At 46.4% G+C, this 23,643-nt stretch overlaps 1 protein-coding gene across 3 annotated transcripts in view; it reads left to right on the plus strand.

The window, feature by feature from the left end:
* The window catches only part of LOC137654744 (uncharacterized), an 89,952-nt gene that overhangs the window by 63,618 nt on the left and 2,691 nt on the right, over nt 1–23,643 (plus strand). For all 3 annotated transcript variants that reach the window (XR_011046707.1, XM_068388663.1, XM_068388662.1), the window contains exon 7: nt 6,665–6,854. Coding sequence is in view for 2 of the 3 variants with exons in the window: in XM_068388663.1 (XP_068244764.1) it covers nt 6,665–6,829 (165 nt within the window). In the remaining variant the exon portion in view is untranslated. The remainder of the gene's footprint in view (nt 1–6,664; nt 6,855–23,643) is intronic.

A 23,643-nucleotide genomic window follows, 5' to 3' on the forward strand; every position in this document is an offset into this window, starting at 1 on the left:
TGCTATAGGTCTAAGTCTAGCGCATGCTTTCGGGATCTTGTTAAAGATTTCGTTCGTCAGGTCCACTTGGAAAGCGTATAGAAGAGGTCTAGTCAATGCTGATTTACACGTAGTTATCGTGTTGACAGCTAGGCCTTGTTCATAAAGGTGGATGAAGGACAGGCAGAAGTCTATTGAGACTTCCTTCGGGTTTTTTGCTTTGACAAAAGCAACCCACTTTTTCCAAGACAATTCGTATTGTCTTCTAGTTGACTTTGACTTGTATTCTTCTAGGAAGTCTATACTGCCTTTTAAGATCCCAAATCTTTTCTTAACCACTAAGGTGAGAAAATCATGAGATGAAGGTTTTGGGTTCTCTGTGATGAAGCGAAGACAGTCTACTTCTGAACCAGTTGAGATAAAGCAGGGTTCGGTAGAGGGACCAGCCTCAGTTTCAGTTCCATTACCAGAGGGAACCAGTTGCTCTTGGACCACTTGGGGGCCACTAGAGCTGCCGTTCCCTGGAAGGATCTCGGCTTGTTGAGGAACAGGTAAATCCTGGTCCATTCGTTCCATTCGAGGGACATGGTGTCCGTCGCCTCCGCCAGAGGGTCCTCGTATGGGGCTACATCCGAGGTAGTTTCTTGTTGTCGCTCGTCGCGAAGAGGTCGATCTGCGGTTCCGGGACTTGTTCCAAGATGAAGGAGAATGAGTCTGCGTCTAGGGACCATTCTGACTCTATCAGCTTTAGCCTGGATAGAGCATCCGCCGTCACATTGCAGAACCCTTGTAGGTGAACTGCTGATAAGTGCCATCTCTTCTTTTTCGATAAACGAAAGATGGCTAACATTACATGGTTGATGTGGGGCGATCTCGAGCCTTGTCGATTCAGACATCTCACTATCACTTCGCTGTCCAAGATCAGCCTGATGTGGGCTGATCTGCGAGGGGAGAGTTTTTTCAATGACAAGAGGATTGCCATGGCCTCCAGAATATTGATGTGAAAGGTCTTGAACAGGGATGATCAAGTCCCTTGGGCTTTCCTTTGGTGGGAGTGACCTCCCCATCCTTCCGTCGAGGCATTCGTGTGGATGGAGATCTCTTCGAGCGTTTGATGCGTATCTTCTCCAGACTCCTGACGCATCTTTCAGCTGTGCTCTTAGCGCTGGGTCTGTTACTGCTGCTAACTGGAGAGAGCCCAGTACTCTTTCCTGTTTGTGTCTTGAGATCCTGTCGGATTTCAGTAGTCTCTTGGCAGACCCTGCAATCTCTCTCCTCTTCCCTGGGGGAATTGAGAGGCAGTGTGACTTCAAGTTCCAATGGATTCCTAGCCATTGAAACTCTTGAGCTGGAGAGAGTCGAGACTTTTTGAAGTTGATCTTGAATCCCAGATGTTTCAGGAACTGGATCACCTTCTTAGATGCTTGCAGACAAGCCGTCCTGGATGCTGCCCACACCAGCCAGTCGACCAGGTACATTGCTACCTGAACGCCTTCTAGGCGTAGTTATTGAACGAATGTGTCTGCAATTTTTGTGAAGATCCTTGGGGGTATGTTTAGTCCGAAGGGCATGGCTCTGAAGACGAATTTTTTCTTCTGTAGCTTGAATCCTAGGTAGGAGGAGAGAGGGTGGCTGACTGGGAGATGCCAGTATGCATCTGCCAGGTCTATTGAGACTGTGTATGGCCCTTTTGGTAACTGGGTCCTTATGTGCTGAAGGGTTAACATCCTGAACTTGCTGTTCTTGATGAACTTGTTGAGTGGCGACAAGTCCAGAATGACTCTGAGTTTGTCTGAGTCTTTCTTAGGAACACAAAACAGCCTTCCCTGGAATTTGATGGACTTTGCTCTCCTTATATCCTGTTTGCTCAAGAGTTCTAAGGTATATTCTTCCAATGAGGGGGTGGAGTGTTGGAAGAATTGAGGAAATGATGGTGGAAGCTTGTTCCATCTCCATCCTAGTCCATTCTTGATTAGGCTGTGGGCCCAAGGATTGAAGGTCCAACGATCCTGAAAGTGTTGGAGCCTCCCTCCTACCTTAAGCATCTCATTGCTTCGATTGTCCGGAGGGTTTACCTCCCGTACCGCGTCCTCCCCTACCTCGTGAGGGGTATCTTGAGGCCCGTCGGGAGCCTCTACCTTTGGGACGAAAGGTAGTGGTTTGCCTCTCAAACCCAGGGTTGAATGCTGGTGACTGGGCAACCAGCTGCTGAGGCACCACTTGGAATGTGGTCTGTGGTTGAGCAACCACTTGGGGCACCGCGGTCATGGTGACTGTAGGATGTTGCTGGGCAGGCCGAGAGGGTAGTCTAGGCTTCTTAGTCTTCCTTTTAGGTTGGGGACCCGCATCCGGGGAAGACTTCCGTTTTGATGAAATACCCCACTTCTGGAGAAGGTTCCTATTCTCCGTGGCAGCTTTATCAACTACCTCCTTGACCACTTCATTTGGGAAGAGGTCTTTACCCCAGATATTGGAAGATATCAGCTTCCTGGGTTCGTATTTTACTGTTGCTGCAGCAAACACGAACTCTCTACAGGCTCTCCTAGTAAAGGCATATAGGTCCTTTACTAAGGTGGCCATGTGCATTTTGGCCATGACCATGTCTGGGGTGCTTTTTAGGCCTGCACACCTGCAAGTCTGTCCTTCGTCTCTTGCTCCCTGCGCAAGAGAAAGTGACAGTTTCGGGAGATTTTCGCTGAACTGTTGTCATCCCACGATATCTGCATCCAGCTTCCCTACTGAGAAGGTGAGGTGGACTTCTTTTCATTCCTTATCCTCCATGGGCAGGGCTAACAACAGAGGCCTACACTCCTCTAGTGCAGGGCATGGTTTGCTTGTCTCCACTGCCTTGGCATCAGCTTTAAAAGCCTTCGACATAAAGGGGAAGGGTATTGAAGCAGGAGCAAGAAAGGTAGGGTACTTCTTGCTCAAGGTGGACACTTTTGAGTTTGTGTAACCCACCTTCTTCAGGCTGCTCGACAAGAGAGCCTGTGCCTTGTCGTGGTGGAAAACCATGACCTCCTTTGGTTCCGTCTCCTCTTTTGATACTGGCTCCTGCTTCAGTCGAATGAAGCTGTCAGGGTAAGCATTAAAGCTTGGTCAGAACTGGATATCTTCTAAGGGGACGGCTCCCATCTTCTAAGAGATGTAGAATTTGCCGTTGGTAATCGGCATAAACTCCGCGTACCTCCAGGGATTGGTCTCGGAGCAGGGTGGGAGGTCTTGGACTCTGTGTCACTTGAATGACCCTTGGAAGGCGGTGAGTTGAGCTTCACGGAGCTCTCTCTCGAGCCTCGCTTTCCTTGCTTCGCCTTGCCTGTGAACATTCTCCATTAAGGCCTTAAGATGAGCCAGAACTGCCTGGCTCATGTTGTCCAATGGAGGGGTAGAAGCGGAAGATGTCGAAGGTATCGGTTCCGGTGCCGGCACAGACAGATGGGACTCCAACTCGACATCATCTTCTTCTTCAGGAGGTAGAGTAGACTCCTCCACGGGATCATCCTTCAATAGATCCTTTTCAGTGTTTGTGGATACTTCAGACATCCTTTCCTCCTGGTGGATGTCCATGCCTTGCAACGCCTCACTGACATCCGTCTCAATGGCAATCTGGACGCAGGGAGGTCCAGGTCGTGTTTGGGGCACGACAGCTTCACTACCCGCCTTCGGGAACAGCAAGCTACGCATACTGTCGTTAGGTAGGTACGGTCCCGGAGAGTTCTTCTGGAACCCTCGTACCCATTTGCGCAGCTTTTCTCGTGCTGCATCCCTCGACTCCGTTGACTTGGGGTCGTCAAAACCTTTGGCCACCAAGGTCCGGAAGATGTTTCAGTCTTGGGGGTCCCAGTACCGCAGGATTTCGGTAGTGATGGTGTAGGGGGCATGAGACCTGCATGCTTTGTGACCACAGAAGTTCCTACTCCTGTGGTTACAGACGATCACATCGCACTTCATTTGGGGTTCCTCCTGTAAAGAAAGGAAATTTAAATGAGTATGCGGTTGTTTATCACAAATGATGACCAGGTTATGCAAAATATTAATATTTTAACCATTATAGCTTAGGATAGTAAGCTTGAAAGGAAATAGAAAAGACACATACTTGTGTCTCTTGTCCAGCCAATTGTCGTGACCTCCCTCCAATATTAAAGTTTTAAAGTTTCCTTATCAAGGCAAACTCAAAAGAGAAGGAGTCTAACCTATAGGGATAGAATAAGTGTATACTAACAATGACTGTTCTTAAATTATTTAATATTATGGGGTAAGTTATCAACTGATTACTTATCAGTGTATTGAAGGAATTCTTTCTTTCAATATAGAATTGGTCTCAACAATAGACTGTGCAAGGATACACAAGGTATGTTGGAAAATAACTTCTGTATAATATATACTATAGTTTTCTGTCTGCAGTATATACTATACTGCAAATATACTGGCTACTGCATAATCATATACTGTAGTTCAGCCGGCATGTTACCGGCTAGGCTAGCACCTGGCGGCACCGGTCCAGCCAGCATGCCACCAGCTGAGTTAGTACCTGGCAGCACCGGTCCAGCCGGCGGTTCAAATGGAAGGGCAGAATGCATCATTCAGGCTTCCATCCAGCCACAAGATCCGTTGCCGGTCGCTGCCAGTTTCAGGGATGTGGATGGCAGTCCAAGGGAGGACTGAAGAAAACTCAACAGCAGAGGGGTCTCCCGGCAGCCGTCATAGCTGGCACAACCTTTCCCGGAGCCTTGCGTCCATAGGGGAAAGACAGAGTGACTATTAAGCCGCCTATGTAGGAGCCCGGCCGTGCTATGATCTACCCGGCAAGTGGGGAGATTGTAGGACGACGGCCACAGGATTGCGATAGCTAGGCCATCGCTAAAGGACAGAGAGGGGCAGGGAAAGGGTCATGTATCAAGTGTTAGGAGAAGGCGGCAGGATTGCCGCCACTTCCACACAAGGGTGAAACTTTGTTTCAGTATCGGCACCATCCTAGGCAGCAGAAGAATATCTATTCTTCAGCCTAGGGTCTGCCGAAACAGGACTAGTCTTCTAGACTGCAGGGGAGAAGGTGGCGGCATTATACTACCACTTCAAGTGCAGCCTAGGGAGGCTTAGCTTCCTATGCCGACAGCTTTAAGCCGGCAGGGGAGTGACTACTCGCCCTGCAGCCTGGCCGCCGGCATAAAGACTGAATACTCTGAGGTTCTGTCGAAAACCCAAGCCGGGATACTCGCCAGCAAGGATGGGAGACAGAAAACACTAGCCTAGTCAAGCCGGAGTGACTACTCTATGGCGAGACCAAGATAGGGTTGTCGCCTATGGCGGCACTCAGAGGGAAGGAGGGATTACCCTTAAATCTCCACAGGAGACGAGTATCGAGTTATATAAATAATTCTAGGAGATATAGTATATCCTGTTGAATTGATAAAACGATACACGAGGGTAAACGGGGATAGTGTATGAAAGTATACTAAAGCGCCTAGACTAGGTAGCCCAGCACGGGCGAGATCTTGGTTACCTAAATCGCCGAAACTCTTAACGTATACGATTGACATAAGGAAGCGGAAATTTGTATGTATAAACATATCTTTACTAGTATAATTGTGCCTAAATAGCTTTCATAATTTATTAATGCTATTGAAACCGGGAATGTCGTTCTGCTGACTAAATAACACATGCATGACAAACGAAAGCGCCCACAAGGCGTCTCCGGTGACTGGCCAAGCTCCATAAACACATTAAATTAAACTAATTTCACTGTGAAGCGGGAGCTAAAAATTATACACTGAAAAGATTAAATACTCAACTTTCCAGAGGCAGAAGAAGCTGGAGAATGCATATTAAATCCTCTCAAGAATGATCAAACACCGTGCGAAATCGCTACTGAAATAGGAATGAGCGCCATCTTGGATCCTCGTAATAGTACAGGAGGAAGGGTAACCTTGATAGAAGGCTCCCCTTCAGTTTCGCCACTCATCCCCCTCGAAACGAAAACACTATTCGAGGTGAAGATTGCCATGTGTCGTATCAAGATATACGTCCCTTGATATTATGCGATATCCTTAAGAGAAATTTTTAAGGATATTCGCGCCAGGAGTTAGAATTCTGGAGACCTAAAGGTCAATTCTCTGGGAATATCACTGTAGCCAAATATCCCTTAGAAAGCTACCAATAGGAACCTTCCATCAGGACGACATGGCTTGAGCCCAAAAATAATAGTTGTGTATGATTTTTCAGTTTTATTGATTTTATTCATAAATAATGTACTGAAGTTTTATGTAAGAATTTCCTTATTTTTGAAGTTATTGAAATACATTTATTATTTTCTTACCCAGTGGTAACAAAATGTTATATAAACCTCTATCTCCTTTTGTATATTTTGATTTTGATTGTTCTTCCAAACAATAAAAGGGAAAAGACACTTTCATTAAGAAGTTTTATGAATATAATATTTTGTTATTCGACATTATTTTTTAAATTGGCTGTTGAAATTTTATAGAATTGGACGTTTTTCTTCATTTCATAATAGCATTGCAGTACATTTATATTGTTCTTTATAATGTATTAATTTATTTCTGATGTACAATAAAGATATTATCTCAATTTCATCCCATATATTTTGTACAGTAATTCCAAAACAGGGGACAGTATTGTATTATTGTATACTGTAATAGAAATAATGCATGTATTTATTTTATAGGTTCTAAATTCTATGGAAGACGTTTCACGAAAGAGCTGGGAACTCGCAGAGCAAGGAAAAGAATTGACAAAACACAGAAACCGTCCTTCTACTATCACATCAATGCTTCAGGGCATTGTTACACATGAGCAGAATGCAAAGTCAACCGTAATCCCTAAAGCATAAGTGAAGATATAGTTCTGAATTTATGGTAAGACTGTTTTTCTATTATTCATTATTCAGTAATACCTTGAGATACGAGTTTAATCCGTACCGGGACCAAGCTCGTATTTCAATTTGATCGTATCTCAGATGAATTTATACCATATAAAATAACTAAAAACAATTAATGTGTTCCCACCCTCTGAAAAAAACCCTAAAAACAGTATATTACAGAGGAAAAACATATTTGTTCCAACACGAATACTTACCTCGAACTATTTTCTTAGGAGGTCACTGGTGATCTCCTCTCTGCCGACCAGAGTTTTGAGTAAGTTACCCCCCCCACTCCGCGCTCCAAGTAGCCTTACCCCCGGCATCAAGGAATGTGCCCCGAGGGTAGGATTAAGGTAGGTCGCTAGCTTGCTGGGTCAGCATCTTCATTAAGTTCTCTGGTCGCGAGGCGTTCACAACCCTCGCTCTCGTATCTCTGTCGATCCTTTGTGTGCGTTCTGTGTCCCACGTGTTCCCAGCGTGGCAACTTGCGTTTTTCCAGTGTGCTTTCCCAAGTGTTCCTGTGCGTTCACTTTTCAACCGTGTGCTTACCCAGTATTTTAATTGATTTCCTTAAGTGCTTGTGTCGTGCGTTGTGTGCGTTATGGAGCAGATTCGCCATTGTCCTGGGCCTAGAGCCGGGAAATCGTGTGGAGCGTTCCTCTCCAAGCCCGAAGTAGATCCTCACTCCCTTTGTTCCTCCTGTAGGGGTAAAGTTTGCTCGTCAGCAGACACGTGCCCCGAGTGCGTAGACTGGAGCGATATACAGTGGGTACGTTACGGTACCAAAAAGAGGAAATCAGCGAAACGTTCCCCCAGGAAAATTAGTGTTTCCTCGCCGATTCCGTCACCCAGTGAGCGGTCCGACGGGGTCTCGGTTTCGCCATCCCCTACACAAAGTAGGGGACGAGGTAAGTCTAGTGTGGTGGATGAGCAAGGCGTCCTATCCCAGGAGCCCAGTGTTAGTGCAGTGCCAATAGCGGGCCCCTCTAGGGCTAGTGAAGGACCCAGTAGTGCGTCCGGAGAGTCTGCCCTTGTGCTCGGGGGGCACGCTTCCTCCGATGACCCCTTGTGGGGTAGTAACGCAGTCTCAGTGTCACCGCCGCCCTCGTGGGCCTGTGCTTCTGGCACCTCTTTAGGGGGAGATAACCAGAGTAAAGTTCGACCTTCAGGTAACGATGCCTGCGGTTGGAGGCTCCCGAAGACGCCGGGTAGGTCACCCCTGAGGATGGATGTAGCCCTGGATCCCTGGCTCCTGGGCATGGAACGGTTTGAGTCGTTCCCAACCCTCCCCACGGAAGTTCCCGATGACTTCCTCCAACCCTCGACCTCTGGCATTCAACGCCCGAAGAAGTCCCCCGCAGTCCCCGCTACCAGCCGACACGTGGTGAACACAGTGTCGTCTGGCTCATCGGACATCTATTCCTCGTCAGAGGAAGAGGTCAGGGTGAAACACCGCCGTCGAAGGGAGCGGTCCAGGAGCGAGCGTTCCCGGTCGAGGTCGCGCTCTCGTTATAGCAGGAAGCGCTCCTGCTCCCCGAGCCGTAAGTATAGGAGAAGTGTATCTCCCGGGGGCGCCTGGATCTACGTATCGTCGCGGGAATCGAAGGTGCTTCGTTCCCCGGACCACCAGTCCAGTGAGCGGTCCCCAAGGCGGCCGCCCTCCAAGCACGGCCTTGACCCTCGCGACCTGGCTCGCAGGAAAGACCTCTCGATTAAGCATAAGTCCTCGAGGCCTCCGGTTCACCCCGCCCAGCGGGGGGAAACACGCTTCTTACCAGGCAGCCAGGCCGAACCAGCCCAGCTGGTGCGGCCTTCAGGTCGGAAGGAACGGTTCCCGCTGTCGGGTCAGCCCACGGGAACCGCGCCCTCAGCACCCAGAGCCTTCGGGCGTACGAGAGTCCCCGCTGAACCAGCGGTGCCTACACTATCCCGAGCCCCTGGTGTGGTCTTACCCGCAGATGAGGTCCAGTACCTTGGCAGGACGGCGCCCCTGGCCCCGAGGGCTAGGCGTCCAGTCAGCGTGCCCGGTAAACCGGCTCCCCCGCCCCAGGCCGAGACCTCGGCTGACGGGGGGGAGGGCTCCCCGACGGAAGACTCCGCCTATAGGAGAGTGGTTAGCCTGATCAGAAGGCACCACGAAATAGCTGAACCTGCAGCTACAGATGGAGATTCCTGGAGGTCGAGCCTGCTGAGAATTATGCAAACTCCCTCCCAACCTAAGTCGTCCCTGGCACTCCCTCTGGCCCGAGACCTAGTTCTAGGGCAAGAGTACATTGACAAAGTGGTGGCCAGCAATGCCGAGGCTCCCAAGACCCAGAGTGCCTCTAAATTGCTCCAGGGCCTCAAAAACCAAGGGAAGGTCTATGTGCCCGAAGGACGTCACCCAGGTCCTTGTAAAGTGGAGACGGCCGTGGACATTCTGAGCCAAGGCGTCTCTGACGACAGAGCCTCTTCGGCCCCAGTCTGTTTCTCACCAGCAGAGGCCTCCATGATGGAGGAGATGTCGCGAGACTTGGTTAACGTCTCCTCTTGGCTGGACTGGTGGGCTTCCACGTTGGTGGGTGTTCAAGCCTCCTACGACCCCGAGGACCCTGATCAGCAAGGCCTAATGAGGGACCTCATTACCTCCGGGGGTAAAACCCTCAAGTTCTTAACATATCAGTCTCTCGCCCTTACAGCCAACTGGGTTCTCCGTAAGAGAGACACTGTTCTTACGAAAGTGTCTCGGAAGGTACCGGACAGGGAGGCGCGAGCAATTCGCAGCCTGCCCCTGTGGGGAGAGTCTCTGTTTCCTCTGAAAGAGCTAGAGGCCTTAATGGAAAAGGTCTCGAAAAAGAAGGAGGCCAACGTCACCAGACTGGCAACTTCAAGGAGACCTCCATACAAGAGGTCCGTCTCGGACAGCGCCGCGACGCCCCAAGCCTCTTCCAGCACTACGAGGAGAGAGGCCCCCTCTTCCTCCTGGTCCTCAACTCCGCAACCCTCCCGCAGGGGAGCTGCAGCGCCCTCAAGCTCCTTCAGGTCGGGTTACTCCGCTTCTAGGAGAGGCAGATCAGGCCGCCCCTCTAGAAGAAGGTAGAGTGGGAGGCCCCCTATCCCCGCCCAAGCCTCGGGTTGGGGGATGCCTCAGACAACATTGGCAAGCATGGAAGGCTCAAGGGGCAGAGCCTTGGACAGTGTCCGTCCTAAAGGAGGGCTACAGACTCCCGTTCCTGACGAATCCACCCCCTCTTATTCCGGCCAACCGGACGGAATGGCTAGCTCCCAAAGATCCTTTAAAGAGGACCACCCTTCAAGAGGAGGTATCCTCCATGTTAGAAAAGGGCGCCATGGAAGAAGTTCCTCTCCCAGGGCCAGGTTTCTACAGTCGCCTGTTCCTGGTAGAGAAAGCGACGGGGGGGTGGAGACCGGTTATAGATCTGTCAGCTCTCAACAAGTTCGTCAAGAAGACGGACTTCAAGATGGACACGCCAAAGTCAGTCCTGCTGTCCTTGAGGGAGAAAGATTTTATGATGACCGTCGACCTCAAGGACGCATACTTCCAAATTCCGATCCACCCCTCGAGTCGGAAGTTCCTCGGGGTGAAATGGGGTTCCCAGATTTTGCAATTCAGGACTCTTTGCTTCGGTCTGTCAACAGCGCCCCAGGTGTTCACGAGAGTCTTCACGACTGTCTCAGTGTGGGCTCACGAACGTGGCATCCGCCTTATCAGATACCTGGACGACTGGTTGCTCCTTTCCGCCTCAAAGGCCCTCTTGGAGGAACAAGGGAGAAGTCTCCTTCAGTTTTGCAGAGATCTGGGGATTGTCATCAACCCAAAGAAGTCAAATCTATCCCCGTCCACCAGAATGAACTACTTGGGGATGACATTGGACACCATTCAAGGAAAAGTTTTCCCTTCAGAGGACAGGATAAGGAACCTCAGGCACATCATCCAGCCGTTCCTATCAGTACAACCCAGGAGAGCGAAAGGCTGGCAGAGGCTGATAGGCCACCTGGTCTCATTGGAGAAACTAGTTCCCCAAGGGAGGATAAAGCTCAGATCCATTCAATGGAATCTCAAGAACCTCTGGTGCCAGACGGACTCACAACAAGTGCTAATTCCAGTCCTTCCAGACACAAGACCCTCCCTGGAATGGGGGCACTGCCAGTCGAACTCCCTCAAGGGGATGCCCTTCGGGACCAGCCCTCCAGAATTACTTCTGTTCACAGACGCCTCCAACCAAGGATGGGGAGCCCACCTCCTCGACAGGACGGCACGAGGTACCTGGTTGGAAGGGGAAAAGCAACTCCACATCAATGTCCTGGAGTTGAAAGCAGTCCAGAAGGCGTGCTTACACTTCGCAAGTCTGCTAAAGGGAAACACCGTGGCGTTGATGTGCGACAACGCCACGGTAGTAGCATACATAAAGAAGCAGGGAGGCTTGAAATCGAGGGAGTTGTGCGATCTCACCATAGAGATTCTGAATTGGGCAGAGGAAAATCACGTGGTGGTGTTAGCAAGGTTCATTCCCGGGAAGAAAAACGTTCTGGCCGACGGCCTCAGCAGAATGGGCCAGATAGTAGGGACAGAGTGGTCCCTCCTCCCAGAAGTAGCCAGGCTCATCATTCAGCGTTGGGGTTCCCCGGTGATGGACCTCTTTGCAACGAAACTCAACGCCCAACTCCCAGTCTATTGCTCCCCCGTACCAGACCCGAAAGCAGCCTTGGAAGACGCCTTTCAGCACAAGTGGGACAATCTGGATGTGTACGCTTTTCCCCCCTTCACGTTGATAAGACAGGTGCTCAACAGAGTAAGGGCCGCCCGAAACCTAAAGATGACTTTGGTAGCGCCCTGGTGGCCGGAGAGGGAGTGGTTCGCAGACCTAAAAGACCTAACGAGTCACCCGCCGTGGCCTCTACCCGCCAGGTCAGACCTTCTGCACCAGCCTCACTTTCTCAAGCTCCACGACAATCCACTCTCCCTTCGTCTTCACGCCTGGAGACTATCCAGCGGCTCCTGAAGAAGGAAGGTTATTCTCCCTCCACGGCTAAGAGAATGTCTCTATACCTGAGAAAGTCGTCAGCCGCGATATACCAAGCAAAATGGGCCTCCTTCACGAAGTGGTGCTCTGAGAGGCACATTAGACCTCTTAAGGCCTCTGTCCCAGACATAGCAGATTTTCTGGTGTTTCTTAGGGACAAAGTAGGAATGTCAATTCCAGCCATAAAAGGGGTTCGGGCTGCCTTAGGCCAAGTCTTCCTCCTGAAGGGCATCGACCTGGGGGCCTCGAGACACACAGCGATGCTTGTCAAAAGCTTCAAGTAGTATTGCCCCCCTCAGGCGAGGAGGGTACCCCAGTGGGACTTAGCCAAGGTCCTGAAGATGCTGTGTCGTCCCCCCTTTGAACCCTTGAAGGATATCGTAGACAAAGATCTCACCCTCAAGGCCGTCTTCTTGCTGGCCTTGGCGTCCGCTAAGAGAGTGGGAGAGATCCATGGTCTGTCATACAACGTCTCTCACTCAAAGGGGTGGAAAGAAGTATCCTTCAAGTTCGTGCCTTCTTTTGTGGCCAAGACTCAGAACCCAGCAGTCTGGGACCCGAGGTTTGAAGGTTTCTCAATTCCTGCCATCCCTAAGACAGGTAATGCAGAAGACTTAAAATTGTGCCCAGTGCGAACAATTAGAAAATACCTGGAAAAGACAGCGCATCTCCGACCAGGCATCAAGAGCCTCTTCGTTTCCACAGGTATTAATAAGAAACAAGTTTCCAAAACACCATCTCCTTCTGGTTGAGACAGGTTATCGCCAGAACCTACAAGGAGGCTGGCATGGCAGTGCCAGGCACTCCCAGACCTCATGACATCAGGGGCCTGAGCACCTCCTTAGCCTTTGAGAAAAACATGGCAGTAGGGCAAATTCTGCGAGCAGGTACTTGGTCGAACCAGTCAACCTTTACTGCCCACTACCTCAAGGACTACTCAAGAAAATCCTTGGACGGGTTCTCCATTGGAACAGTCATCTCCGCCCTCCAAGCGGTGTAAGGGTAAAACCCCAGGCGCATTCAAGACTAGCGATCGGTAGGCACAAGTGCGGTTTCCTACCTCCTACCCAGTTGCTTACTTGCCTCTTCGGGGAGTACCGTCTGTTCCCAGAAAATAACACATTCTTCACGGCTACGCTTCGAGAAGGAACGTCAAAAGAAGTTTTTCAAAGGGTGAGTACTTAGACACTAACGTGAATTTTTGTGTAGTTACCCTCGCTTCCGCTCTCTAGTAGGTCCCGTTATCCAGAGGCCTTTTGGCCTCCACGGCCGGGTCAGTGGGTCAGAATAGCACTCCCTCCTCCTAAACTGTAAGTCTCCTAAGAAAGTAGTTCGAGGTAAGTATTCGTGTTGGAACAAATCAAAAATTTTAAGTAATTTTTATTTTTCCTAACATACTTACCGAGAACTACTTTCGGGTAATGGCCCTCCCTTCCTTCCCCGAGTGCCTCTCTTCCCTTGCTAGCATTATGCTAATTCAATAGAACTTAATGAAGATGCTGACCCAGCAAGCTAGCGACCTACCTTAATCCTACCCTCGGGGCACATTCCTTGATGCCGGGGGTAAGGCTACTTAGAGCGCGGAGTGGGGGGGTAACTTACTCAAAACTCTGGTCGGCAGAGAGGAGATCACCAGTGACCTCCTAAGAAAGTAGTTCTCGGTAAGTATGTTAGGAAAAATAAAAATAACTTAAAATTTTTGATTTTTAATCGTTGTAATCAACATCCTACGTTAACAAAATAACAAATAGCTATGAACTGATTAAGATGCTCAGTGAAATGTAACATTATTGTGGATTTCTTACCAACGAGACAGACGGTAGTGGCTAACGGCGGTGTGTGCGGAGCAGGAGGAGAGAGACTTGACGGTAACACGTTTGGTACGCAACACTTTTGTAACACTACGTAACATAACCTTAACTTTAAATCCAACTTAAATGAAATTCAACTTTAAATTTAACTTAAATGAAATTCAACTTTATATTCAACTTAAATGAAATTAGCTTACTGTACACACACTTAAAAATAAAATGTTAATCTTACGTTACACCAAACTTAATTCTACATTTTGTTTTCATTTTCAATTTTTTTACTTTTCTTCCAACTTAGCTGTTTTTGCCTCGCTTTCACCTGCACTTTTTGACAGCCTTTTTAAAAGGAACTTATTTAGGGATGTTTGCTTTTGTCTCCCCTTCAAAATTTTGCGAAAATGACGCATGTAAGTGTCGTCACAATATGCTAATGCACAACCACTCGCCAACTTGTGCGGGTGCCTCTTTTCCATAAAATTAGAAAACTCCTGCCACTTCGCATACATGTCTTTGATTCCTGCCATAGAAAGGCGGCCCTCGTCTTCCACCTCCTCGCTACTGAGCTCTTGCAACACCTCCGAATGTTGCATCTCCTGGAGCTCGATCAATTCCTGTGTTGTAAGCTCTTCCTGATGCTCCTCGACAAGGTCGATCACGTCTACCTCGAGCCCCATGGACTTTCCAAGAGACACGATTTCATCCATCACAACAGGTTTGGGGTCATCAGGGTCTGTCGTATCGAACCCTTCAAAGTCCCTCTCAGCGACAGAAGCTGGCAACAATTTCTTCCACGCTGAATCAAGAGCTTGTCTTGTGACACCCTGCCATGCATCGTCAATAATTTTCAAGCAATGTACGATGTTGAAATGTTTCTTCCAAACTTCCCAAAGGGTGAGATTGGTGTTGTCTGTGACATCGAAGCATTTCTTGAATAAATGCTTCATGTACAGTTTCTTTAAGTTAGAAATAACTTGTTGGTCCATGGGCTGGAGGAGTGGTGTGGTGTTGGGTGGGAGATAAAGAACCTTGATGAACCTGAATTGATCAAGAATGTCCTCTTCGAGACCAGGAGGGTGACCATGAATTTTTCATATACAGAAACTTTTGTATCAAGAGGTATCACTGTATCCAGAAACTATTTCTTTCTGGTTGAAAGAATTTATCATGAGAGCTTATAATCCCTCAGGGGAAGCATCTCCAGTGCCCCCCCCCCCCACCTTTTGTTCATGAGGTCAAGATTGTCCAATTTTATCCTTTGGGTCAAGGGTTAGACAGATACCCTATATTTCATTGAAACTTCATCCCACCTTAGGAAGACTCCCGTTTAAATGATAAGGGTTTGTATTTGCATAGGAGCAAACTACAAATTTTAAAAAATTGTATTTTTCTTAGCTATACAATCCTACCCAGCGTATGTGCGATGCTGGCAACCATACAATGTTACCAGAATTCCACTATTTCCTTAATTGTGGTCATAGCAAAACTTCAACTATGTAAACTCATTTAAATGAATAAGGTTTGTATAGCTAGGAAAAATACAAATTATTTTAAAAATTAGTTATTTTTTTTTAATTTATACGGCACAATGATTGGATCAAGACTTTACTAAATTGCCCTCCAAGATGAGGTCAGGTAATTGGTTAGTCTTATACAAATTAGTGCATTGCTGTGTTAGAGAGATTTTAAGCACTTAATGTGAACCTAAATCTCTAGTCTTTTTTGGAATTTGAGACAATTCTTTGAATATATCCATGGAGAGTTGAGGTGTGTTGCCTTTCAACAACAGGAGTCACTTTTGCCAATTTGGTAGGATAAGATACGTATGAACGTACTTTGAATAATATATTAGGGTATATCTCGTCCATAAGGTTACGAAAAGATTAGAAAGGCGATACTTTTATCTGTCTTTAAGTTTCCTCTTCCTCATTTTCCTGACTTGCTAGGGAATTTAGAGTGAATAACAGCTGATTTCTCGGTTGTTTACCCTTTGAAAAGGGGGTAACTCCTGCAATGCTTATACAGTATTGTATTCATATTAGATTTGAATGTACTAGCACCTATATTAATGTTATCTGAGAGGAGCTAGTGGCTGAGCTTGCAACTGACCTGCTATCACTGTCGTCTGAAACATGATGAAATGATCCAAATTAGTGGAAACTTTGTTTACTTCTTCAGATTTTAAGGGAATATGATATGCTTCACCATCCACATAAGCACTTACTTTAACGAATGGTAGTTTTATAGAGAGAATAGAATCGTGGTATTGAAAGGGTTTATAGCTGCAGTAGGAACTAAAGTGTGTAAAGATGTTGGGCCTCTGTGTGAGGCTTTCGAATCTATGGAGTGCAGCATACATTCAGAACCCTTACTAAATGAAATGCTATTAATTTTAGAATGATATGGCAGTGCTGTTGGGTTAGATTTAGCAGTGGGTTGAGATACTACCGCTAGAGTTATGGAGTCCTTTGACTGGCCAGACAGTACTGCATTGGATCCTTCTCTGTGGTTATGGTTCATTTTCCCTTTGCCTACACACACACACACACTGAATAGTCCGGCCTAATCTTTACATATTCTCCTATGACAGCACTTGAGATTACCAAACAATTCTTTTTCACCTAAGGTTAGGGGTTACTGCACTGTAATAGTTCATTGGCCACTTTCCTCATGGTAAGAGAAGAAGAGACTTTAGCTATGACAAGCAGCTTTTCTAGGAGAAGGACACTCCAAAATCAAACAATTGTTCTTTATTCTTGGGTGGTGCTATAGCTTCTGTACCATGGTCTTCCACTGTCTTGGGTTAGAGTTCTCTTGCTTGAGGGTACACTTGGGCACACTATTCTATCTTATTTCTCTTCCTCTTGTTTTGTTAAACTTTTCATAGTTTATAGAGATATTCATTTTAATGTTACTGTTCTTAAAATGTTTAATTTTTCCTTTCTTTACTGGGCTATTTTCCCTGTTGGAGCCCCTGGGCTTATAACATCTTGCTTTTCCAATTAAGGTTGTAGCTTAGCAATTGATAATAATAATAATAATACCAAGACTATGGGAGGATTAACTGGACTTCTGAAGTTTAACAAAGGGAGCAAGTGATGTCAAGAGCGTGTGATGCTCTTCACAATAGAAAGATGGCTGTTGTTAAAATGAGGAGGCATATCAGTATTGTCATCATCCATGTATCAACTAGCTTAGTCTTTCCCGACTTCCTTGAACTAACAACGTTTCCTTTTTGTGGTAGAACTGTCAATTTGATCGGCAACTGTTGAAGCATAGTTTTCCTGAGTGATAATGAGAGTGAAATGCATTCTTTACAACAACAATTATTTTAATCACAGAATTGCCTGGGACACATCACACGAAGTGAATGCAGACTGTGATCTCCTAGAAATAATTACTGTGCATATTCCAGGCAATTTGCTAAGTAAACCCGGGAAAAACATCTTAAAACTCTGTATATAAACAATCTGAGAGTGATATAACATCCGGTCAACAGATAACTGAAAACAACACAACCTGATGTGGCAATCTGGTCTCCTTACCACTTGCTGCTAGAGGACTCTGTTCCTTTGTTAAGGGCATTTATTTGTTGAAGGAAAAGAAAATAGGAACATTTTAATTGTTTAAATTTTTCTGTAAGACAATTTAAACCAGGTATCTGGAGAGGAACCAATATGAACATCAGGAGAGATTCATAGAAATAATGATTGTATCTACTAGGTAGAAATGTTTCAAAATGTATTTCTGGGTCGACCTGTGACGGCCGGCGAAAAGTCCTTCTTTGTACTTTTTCTGATATAAATCTTCCAAATATACCAGAGAAAATTAAAAGCATGGAATGCAGAGGTTACAACCCTCGCGCGAGCACCTTGTTGGTGTCGTATATCTAACAAGGGCGTTTGTAAAACACTATTCACAGGCTGTCTTCCATTTAGATAATCCCTTCATCAAAGGGGGAGGGCCGTGACAGGCCCTAGAGAATACAGTTGGGTTACCCTATCGACACCCACCACTCGCGCTCACTAGGCCATCCTTCTGTTTTGGACTTGCCAGCAAAGTTGATAAGTGTTTTGCCCAGTGTTTTTCGAAGTGATTGTCGTTAATTCAACATGACTGACGTTGATACTTCACCCTTACCAATGTTAAGTACCATAGTTTGTTTTGGCAGCTTTTGACAGTACCGGGCATTTGTTCTGTTTCCAATATGGTGGTTTTTAGTTTTGGAAGCGATTGTCTTGCCGAGGTATCGGCAGCCATTTTGGGTTATGTTCGCTTCGGTAAATATTCTAGTTAATTTTGCCCATCTGGTACTCTGTCATCTAGGTTATATCACTTACGTTTTATGGCCTTTTAGTGTTATCATTAATTTTTACTATGGTATTTATTTGCTTGCAAGTCCAATTTGGACCTACGAAGAATAGCGATTTAAAGAATAGCGAATTAAAGTTTAGCGATTTAGTCTGTTAGTTTGTTCTCGCCTCAGAGGCTTCGATTTAGACTATATCCTTGTTTTTTTGTTACGTTATTCTTCGTTCTTGGTTATTACTAAGAAAAGCAATCAATTTTATTAATGTTCTTGTTTTATTGTGTGATGTTAGTTTTTTATTATGTAACCTTGAGAGCGAAAACAGAGACTGCTCGTTCCCTGTTCTACAGATATGAGTTATCCCTTCTCTCGTTTTCTTTGTTAGCTCGAGTAAGAGAGGTGAATTTCCCGTTCTCCGTTTTTATACGATCACGAGTTATTCAAGCCTCCTCTTAGTATCAGAGTTGATGATAGTACGTTTAATATTATAAACGTTTTTATTGATGTGGTTACTGTTAATATAGCTAACACTATTAATAGGTACGTTAGTGTATGAGTCATTAATTGGGGTCGTTTTATACCGACACCCTTAGCTCCGGAGTTATGCTTAGCTCCGCCTTGAGTTATGCTCCGCTATATGGATACTCATTGGGTGAGAACTAGTTAACGTTCAGGAGCAGATTTTTGGAGTGCAACGGTGAAATCCGGCACTCGGACTCCGGCTGAAGCCTTTTACACACGAACCTTTGTCATGTTTGATCATAATTACACCGTTACGGCCGGCTTCACGGGAGATAACACAATCATTCCTTGAGGTTAATGTTATCGTACCGGGAACGGTCACGATATCACGGTGACAGGCCTTTGCTACCGGATCTCCGGTACAAACAGAGATCAAGCAGACGGCCAGAACCGGAGTTAACAATGTGATACCGATGAAGACTTCACAGTTTCATTATTACGGTCCCTTTTTCATCGAATCTCCGGCTTCACTGGAGATAACACAAACATTCAGTATTAGAGAATGTTATCGTACCGCTGAGGATCACGTTTTCACGATGACGGACCTTTGTCACTAGTTCTCCGTTACAAACAGAGATCAATCAGACGATCAGAATCAGGGTATGAACCCCTTTTTCATAAATAATCACAATATCGTTATTACGATCCTTTTCATCGAATCTCCGGCTTAACCGGATATCGTACAGGCGATCAGCATTGAGGTTAATATTAGTTTTCCTCTGGTGTTCACGTTGTCACTATGACGGACCTTTGTACCGGGGATTGTTACCGGAGCTCCGGTACAGACAGAACTCACTCAGACCACGGGTGGCCAATCTCTTGTTTTGCTGTAAAGGAAAGGATTTAACATGAATACAAAGTAAACTGTACTTACTTTAATGCCACTTTGAATTTGCGTTGGTAATATTCATTAGTTATTCTTGAAAGTCCAAATAAAAATATATGAACATAACTATGCCTATATTTATGCATATATTTAATTCTAACTATGTATAAATATGGATAAATATCCATACAACATCGTGTTCAAATAGAAATAAATTGATTATGCCTATATTTATGCATTTTCAATTCTAACTATGCCTAAATATGAATAAATATCCATACAACATAGTGTTCAAATAGAAATAATTTGATTGTGCCTATATTTGTGCATATTCAATTCTAACTATACCTAAATATGAATAAATATTCATACAACATCGTGTTCAAATAGAAATAAATTGATTATGCCTATATTTATGCATATTCAATTCTAACTATGCCTAAATATGAATAAATATCCATACAACATAGTGTTCAAATAGAAATAAGTTTCCACTCAGTACTGGGAACCAAACGTTGGCCCCTTCTAATGAAGGGCCGGGTCGAGACTAACCATGCCATGAGAGGCTATCTACTGTTCCTTGAAACTCTGGTCAGTGAACAGATGAATCAATAGAATACTAATAGCCAGTAAATAATGTTAGACCCGGTTCTGAACGTCTGAGTCAGGGGTGGCCAACCTGTGGCGGATGCGCCAACAGTGTCACATTTCATGAATACAAGTGTCGAACTATACCCCAAAAGATAGTACATTAAATGATTTTTCTTTAAAATTGATTTTTATGAGTTATACAGCTGATCCCAGCCTGTGAATAGGATCACTAACCAAAGTTCAAGGAACATCCAGACTTATGTCCCCTTTCTTTTACAGAAGGTTCGCCTACATGGTTCCCGTCAGGATGATGATGAATCTCTCTGGCCTGCAAGAGAGGCTCTCCGCCCTTGGTTATCAAGGTTGGGAAGAAATGCTCCATCTAGAGGTCCCTATCTCCTCAGAGTGTCCTCTCTAAGGTTGGACGACGACCCCATGGACGGGCAGGTAGGTGGGGATGAATTTTGAGCCTTCAGCTTTGCAATTACCTACGTCACCGACCTAGGACCCTTAATGGATCCTGATGTTCATGTTACCCTGCATAAACCGTGACTGCTAAAAGCAACACATTCTAGGGAAAACCAAGGGGCTATGACGGAGCTCAAAAGTATGGTAGTGAGTCAGATCCGTTCAGGAACTCAGAAGTTTCCCCCTACAGCCCCAGGCATATCGAAGTAACCTCCTTCGATAAAAACAACGCATAGAGATTTGCCTTACATGTTCCATATATAGATGGTACCATAAATCTGGATGGCATAGACGTCCTCCCTCTGGGGGACCTAGAATTTACTCCCAGGTACTAGAATTCCCGTTCAACGGATTCATTCGATTGAAAGAGATTGCCTTGGTTAGGTTAGACAAGGTACCGAAGGTAACAGTATTATTTCCTAAAGGGCAGGCCCGATCTGTCTGGACCAGGATGTTGTCAGTCTGGGGGGTACGATAATTCCAAGATCTGCCCTTCCAATTCGACCTACACGTTTGATGGTCTGATCGGGTTAGTTGTGGGAAATACGTTCTGTCTGAGGCCTCTATCAGACAGGAATCGATAGTCGGTTACCCACTCGTCATCACAGCCTCCCTCCGATTCGACGTCTATGCATCCAAATCCCCCTCATCAGGTGGTCTACCTCACTGATTCCCCAGGTACACAGCCCAACCCCGTTGGGATGTTTTACCTGCATACAGCCCTAGATCCGAACCCTCAGGCTCCTCTCGTGGACACCAGAGAGGTAGCTACAGGAGTAGAAGACAGTCTCGCCATCGAGACGGACCTAGAAAAAAGGGGGCTCGGAGAAGGAAAGTACCTAGATTCACCCCCTCACAACGCGGTGGTCCCGGTAGGGGGTAGACTTTACCACTTTCGAGACCATTGGACCTTCGGTCTGTGGGCTCATAGCATAATCTCTAAAGGTTTGAGGTGAAAATGGCCACAAGGTCCTCCTCCTCCACCAGTGACCTTCTCCCAGAAATCCACTCCCATCCTGGAAGAGTACACCACAGGGTTACTCAAGAAGAAGCAATCAAACGGGATCGATCACTGAAGTTCCAAAGCCACCTGTTCACAATTCCGAAGAAAGGCTTGGCGGCATTGAGAGTGGACCTGGACTTGTCAAGCTAAACTCTTACATTCTCTGCGACAAGTTCCGGATGTTGACTATCTCTCAGGTACGGACCTTACTTCCCCGTAGGACCGTCACCACCTCTGTCGATCTTACCGACGACTATTATCTTGCGCCTTTAGCTCGAAACTTCTCTTCTTATCTGGGTTTCCGCCTAAGCAGGAAAGCCTTTGTGTTCAAGACATGCCCTTTGGCCTCAACATTGATCCCAGGATATTCACAAAACTAGGAGAGAGAGTGTTAGAACAACTCAGGAACCAAGAGATACAGATCATTGCTTATCTGGCCGGTTGGCTCATTTGGGCCCGGCCGGTCATAGAAGGCAACAGAGCTACGAAGGAATTATTCCAATTTCTTGACAACCTGTGATTTCGGGTCAATCTCCAAAAAATCTCGCCTGCAACCATCAGTCCGCTTAGAATGGTTAGCCATTCAGTGGGACCTTTCGAAGCACACGTTGTCTCTCCCTTCCAAAAGGTAAGAGGAATAGTTTCCAAGATCAAAAAAAAAAAAAAAAAAAAAAAATTTCTCAAACACAAACAGGTGTCCGAAGAGCCTTAGAAAGTATCCTCGGACTTTTCCAATTCACTTCAGTAACAGATCTAATAAAAGCCAAACTCAAAGACATCAATCGAGTTTGGAGAAAGAGAGCTACAGTACTTATAAGAGACATGGTCTCGAAGATCCCCTCTGTCTTGAAAATGAGACTACGCCCATGGTCCGAACCGAAGGACCTCTCCAAATCGGTTCCTCTACAATTCCCACCTCCACAAGTGACATTCCATACAGCCGCGTCTCTAAGTGGATGGGGGGGATTACTCCGAACATCAGATGTTTCAGGTTCTTGGTCACTCTCCATGAAACAGTCCCATATCATTGTTCTCAAAGCCATGGCAGTGTTCTTGACCCTGAAGAGAGACTCTCCTCCGAGGTCGACCCACATCAGAGTAGTGTCAGACAGCACAGACGCAGTACACTACGTCAACAGGGGAGGATCCAAGTCACCCAACCTGAATCAGATCCTGGTCACTATCTTCGCCTGGGCAACAGAAGAGAACTGGTTCCTGTCAGCACCTCACCTAGCGGGAGGCCAGAATGTGAGAGCGGACTCACTATCCAGGACGGATCCACTGGAGTCAGAATGGTCTCTAGACATAATTTCATTCCGGTGGATACTCAGGCTCGTTCCAGGCCTCCAGGTAGATCTATTCGCAACTCAGATGAATCACTAACTTCCTTGTTATGTGACCCCAACCCTGGACCCTCGGGCTTATGCCATGGACGCATTACCCCGGGATTGGAACCATTAGAAGAAGATTTCCCTATCTCCCCCAGGGAATCTTCTAAAAACTTTTACACAAACTACGCTCCTTCCCGGGCGCAGTGGCTTTAGTACCACCTCACTGGCCAAGAACAGTTGGTTTCCTCTCCTCCTCGAGTTGAAACTCAGTCCCATCCGGATCCCGTTCCTCAAACTGACCCGAGTATCCAAACTCACTGTGTCAGATTACTCAAGGATAGCCAAAACTCTAACTTTGTGGACTACAGGAAGTTGGCAGCTCGTAGAGATGCGAACATTGAACCGGAAACGATCTCTTCATCGAATGGGACAAAAAGGGACTCGACAATTCGCCAATATGATTCGGCCGTTAACAACTAGTAGGTCCCCTAAGAGTGCAGACCATACTCGTATGTCCCCGCATTTAGCCATCTCTTTCTTGAGGTTCCTATTTGACAAAGGCCTAACAGTTAGCACTTTAACCACCATCAAGTCAGCTTTGAAGAAGATCTACCTTGTTGGGTTGAACATTAACCTAGCTGATTCCTATTTCTCATCAACCCCAAAAACATGTGCTAGGCTTCGACTTTCGGTTCGGCCACAAAAGGACTCTTGGTCTCTGAACGGTGTTCTCAAACTTGCGATGGACACGGACAATGAATCCTGCTCTTATATCACTCTTCTTAGGAAGACTTTATTTCTAACGGCTATGGCCTCAGGTGATGGAACATCAGAACTAGCAGCTCTCACGAAACCCGGAAAACATAGATTTCCTCCCTTCAGCCGAAGTACTCCTTTCCAGA

Source organism: Palaemon carinicauda, chromosome 15, assembly GCF_036898095.1.
Source record: "Palaemon carinicauda isolate YSFRI2023 chromosome 15, ASM3689809v2, whole genome shotgun sequence".
NCBI lineage: Eukaryota > Metazoa > Arthropoda > Malacostraca > Decapoda > Palaemonidae > Palaemon > Palaemon carinicauda.